This window comes from Frankliniella occidentalis, unplaced genomic scaffold, assembly GCF_000697945.3.
Source record: "Frankliniella occidentalis isolate FOCC.00 unplaced genomic scaffold, Focc_3.1 Scaffold395, whole genome shotgun sequence".
Lineage (NCBI taxonomy): Eukaryota > Metazoa > Arthropoda > Insecta > Thysanoptera > Thripidae > Frankliniella > Frankliniella occidentalis.
Genome location: NW_026267517.1, coordinates 102,697 through 106,558, shown reverse-complemented (window position 1 = coordinate 106,558; position 3,862 = coordinate 102,697). Strand labels below are relative to the sequence as shown.

Here is a 3,862-nt window from a genome sequence, read left to right as displayed (position 1 = left end):
AAGCTGAAAGCTGAGTCAAGGAACAAGAAGTGGAAATAGTTGCGCTTTCGCTTTAACATGGTTACTTCCGCATTCTTGTGCCTGCATTCTTCTTTTCAGCCTTTCCGAATTTGATTATTTAAACGAGACGCGTCTTTTACTTTTTGTTATCGCCCGTTCGCTCGCCCAAAGACAAATTGAAGGAAAGTGACACTGTTTCAATAGGTTATTCCGCTGAACGATTATTGGTACCAAAAGAAGCAAAGCATGACTGGCTCATCCGTTTCCATTTGGACGCTCTTCGGCCGGCGATAGAGGTGGTGTGGCGGACAGCCAATGAGCCAGTGCGCGGGAGGAAACAGATCAGGCAATCATGCCGTCCTTATCTTTAGGTTCACACTTTCCTGCCAGCAGAATACCCCTTTTTCTCAATTTGTAGCGTTCGCTTACCAAGGAGGCTGGAGGGAACGGCCCGAGGCGCGGCCGCAGCTCCCGCCGCGAGCAGCACCAAAACCGCTGTCGCTGCCATGGTGTGTCTTAAAGTACGCCTCGAGAGTGGCGGCGCCGGTCTGGAGCTGCCGCGAGTGGGTAAGAGGGAGGGAGGGGGCGAGTCCCGTACACTCACGTCATCCCGAGCAGTTCACACACTTCGACGGACGTCTCGTGGGACTCACCTGTTCATGCCGCAGCTTTACAGGAGCGACTGACTGCTGGGTGGAGGGGAGGGGAGGGGGGAGATCCCCGGGTCCGAGCCGAGTGAGGAAATTCCCAGTCTGCTCATCGAGGTGCACGGGCATTTCTTACTTTACTGGCAGCGCCATTCAAAGAAACCCAAGACGTGGGGGACGCAGAACACGAAATTAATTTTTGTGCCACGGAACAAACATAAAATTAACGCATCTCTTGAGGAGAGATTCGGGCAGACAGTGAGTCTGTAATGCACCTCAGTCACGAAATTGCCAAGTTGAGCCTTGCAAGGTCGACATTTGTAGCGGGACTATCTAGTCCTTTTAATGTTGACAATAAACCATTCAATCAATCAATTCAATCAAGGTCGTCAATCCTAGCGCATTGTACACTCCTCACGTCTAAGGAAGATTCCTATTACTGGCAGCGGACCTGTGTTCAAATCAGGTACAGTGTAGCAATACACATTTAGCAACTAGCTTGATAATATTGTGTACCTGATCACAGTTATGCGGACCGGGTTGCTGGTTGCTGGTTCAAATATTGTACTTGGCGTTAAAGGGTGACATTTTGCCAGTTGTGCATGCAGGTACCACGCGGGCGGCGAGCTTTCATATTTTGTCGTATGATGGTAGGAATCTGAAAACCCGTTCGTTTTTGTCGCCGATTAACGTGTACCTTAAATTTAGTGGGTGACTCCCCCCCCTCCTCCCCAAAAAATGTAGCAGAGTACGCTAAATGTACAGTACTGTTTAATCAGCTAAGGTACAAGGTGCATACTTTGCCCGTCTGCTTTAAAAAAGCAAGAAACATGCAATATGCTGTCCTCAGACCATTGAAAGTGACAACGGAAATTTTGACGAAATGGGTTGGTATATTTTTAGCAGGTATGTGTTTTATTTCTCCTTTACAACTAATGGAAACTGTTTATTGGACCTCAGTAGGTAGGGACAATCCCGTACATTTCCTCTTCTTTCCCCTTCTTCTTCGTATTTTGGAGGTACGGACCGCTCGATAATGAAATAAATCAGTGTCGAAGGTCGTAGTCGTTATCATATAATACGGTACGGAATTTCTAATAGTGCAGTACTGGAACCATTGAATAGCGTTTCTTATGAAGACAAGGGGAACCCGTATGGGAAAAGAGCTAAAAAACTGACCAGCCAACGTGTCCGCAAAGTGGAAAAAAAAAGTATAAAATGTATGCAAAAAGTATAAAAAAGGATGCCGAAAGTACCACCAAAGTGTGGCCGTTTAATCTGCTATGCTGTAAGTGTACCTTATGTATACTCTTTACAAAAGTATTCCAAAAAGTGTCATTTGTCAGTAATATTCTGTAGTATACATGTTATACTGCAGAGGCTTGTTCAGGTTACTTTACTGAAGACATTACATAAAATAATAATGTTTATTAGGCTATTGAACACTGTGAGGTCTTTATTTTGCGGAAAAGAACCAATCTCAAGCGATTGGACGGATGCCAATAGCGGCTTTGAGTTAGTCGTAGACGATTTATCATAGCAGAATTGAGTGCTTGATCGTTGATACGCTCATTAGGACACCAAGGGCAACGCTAAACCCTGTTGCAGTCACTGAAGAGGAGGCGCTTGTCGTGTCGTCGTCATCGGGCCATGGAATGTCGCTCTCATCAGGAATCTTTTTGGTTGCTACAAGGCGCTTGTAGAATTCTGACGACATCTTTGGGGTACGCGGTCTATCCGGGTTTTTGAAGTCCACGTGGAAAAGGCCAAACCTGTTTCTGTAAAGTAAAACCAAAAAAATAAAATAACGAAGAGCTATGAATATTTATGGACAGAAATTCGGGTAACCGTAAGAAGTCCTCGTACGGAAGATTTTATGTTTATGTTTTAGTTATGGTATTTTGTACAGAGTGTGCAGGTGTACAGGTGTACAGAGTAACTAATTACCCAGCAGACAAATATCTCCCTTTTCAGAATCCAAATTGCATATTGCAAGATGTGCACACAAATACGTTTGTACTTGACAAACATTGTCTCTTATAATTACGAGTACGACGGTCGTACTTACGCATAGCCATAGAACCATTCGTAATTGTCCATGAGGCTCCAGGCCGTATACCCAATGACAGCGCAGTTGTCGTGATGGATGGCTCGGAGCACCTCTAGGAGGTAGAGCTGTAAAGTAAGGTTGTACAATGTACACTCTAAATGTAAAAGAACAATTTTGTCCATAACGAGGGAACAGATTTTCAAGTTACAAAATTGTTTCGTTAGAGAGGACAAATTTCAATTTTGTTCTATCCTCATGGACAAGCTTGTTTCCTGTTTCGTGGACAAGACATTTGTCCCAGCGAGTGGACGTTTAAATCCGTCCCCTTTTTCGCAACAAATTTGTTTTCAAGGAGGGGACAATTTGTTCAATGAACATTTTGTCCCTTCCAATGATACAATTTGTCTTTAAAATGACACGTTCTTGTCTGCGGCTATGGACAAACATTTTATTGCTAGTTTAAGGTACAGAAAAAAGTTCCTTTACATTTAGAGTGTAGGTGATTTATGTTGGTTCGATAACCGAGCGGTCGACAATTCGGGTTTGTAGTGTGCACGTGCACAGCCCTTTGTATCACCAAACATTCTGACAACGTTCTAAGAACATTCTTTTGGTTCTCTGAAGGTTCTGTAAACGTCGTTTTAAGAACGATATGTGGTACAAGGGAGGGTACAGACGGAATATACATCGCACTCTAAATCGTTATAGGTACTGCTCAAACGACTAATTTGTTCATATGCAAAGATGCAATTTTGTGTCAAAGTTGACAAAATGAAAAAAAAAATCCAGCTCAAGATAAAATTTTGTCACTACTCACAGGACTCAAAGTTGCATCTTGCGAGGTAAGCAAAATGGCAAAGAGAATGCCAGAAAGTAGGAGTTCACACACTTCGACGGACGTCTCGTGGGACTCACCTGTTCATGCCGCAGCTTTACGGGAGCGACTGACTGCTGGGTGGAGAGGAGGGGGGAGGGGGGAGATCCCCTGGTCCGTCAAAGCCGAGCGAGGAAATTCCCAGTCTGCTCATCGAGGTGCACGGGCATTTCTTACTTTACTGGCAGCGCCATTCAAAGAAACCCAAGACGTGGGTGACGCAGAACACGAAATTAATTTTTGTGCTAAGGAACAAACATAAAATTAACGCATCTCTTGAGGAGAGATTCG

The 3,862-nt window shown here is 44.3% G+C and overlaps 2 protein-coding genes across 3 annotated transcripts in view; both read right to left on the bottom strand.

Annotated features, from left to right (window-relative positions):
* The window catches only part of LOC113207104 (chymotrypsin-like protease CTRL-1), an 11,267-nt gene extending 10,668 nt beyond the window's left edge, over window positions 1-599 (bottom strand). The window contains exon 1 of one of the 2 annotated variants that reach the window (XM_026423493.2): window positions 430-599. In XM_026423493.2, the coding sequence (XP_026279278.1) occupies window positions 430-508 (79 nt within the window). In that variant the 5' untranslated portion in view covers window positions 509-599. The remainder of the gene's footprint in view (window positions 1-429) is intronic. The other variant, XM_026423494.2, reaches the window with a different exon arrangement.
* A 1,461-nt stretch (window positions 600-2,060) lies between these two features.
* Window positions 2,061-3,862, bottom strand: part of LOC113207103 (myrosinase 1-like) — a 19,172-nt gene continuing 17,370 nt past the window's right edge. Inside the window, exons 11-12 of the mRNA XM_052274437.1 lie at window positions 2,716-2,822; window positions 2,061-2,425 (exon numbers count right to left, since the gene is read on the bottom strand). Coding sequence (XP_052130397.1) covers window positions 2,182-2,425; window positions 2,716-2,822 — 351 coding nt within the window. The 3' untranslated portion in view covers window positions 2,061-2,181. The remainder of the gene's footprint in view (window positions 2,426-2,715; window positions 2,823-3,862) is intronic.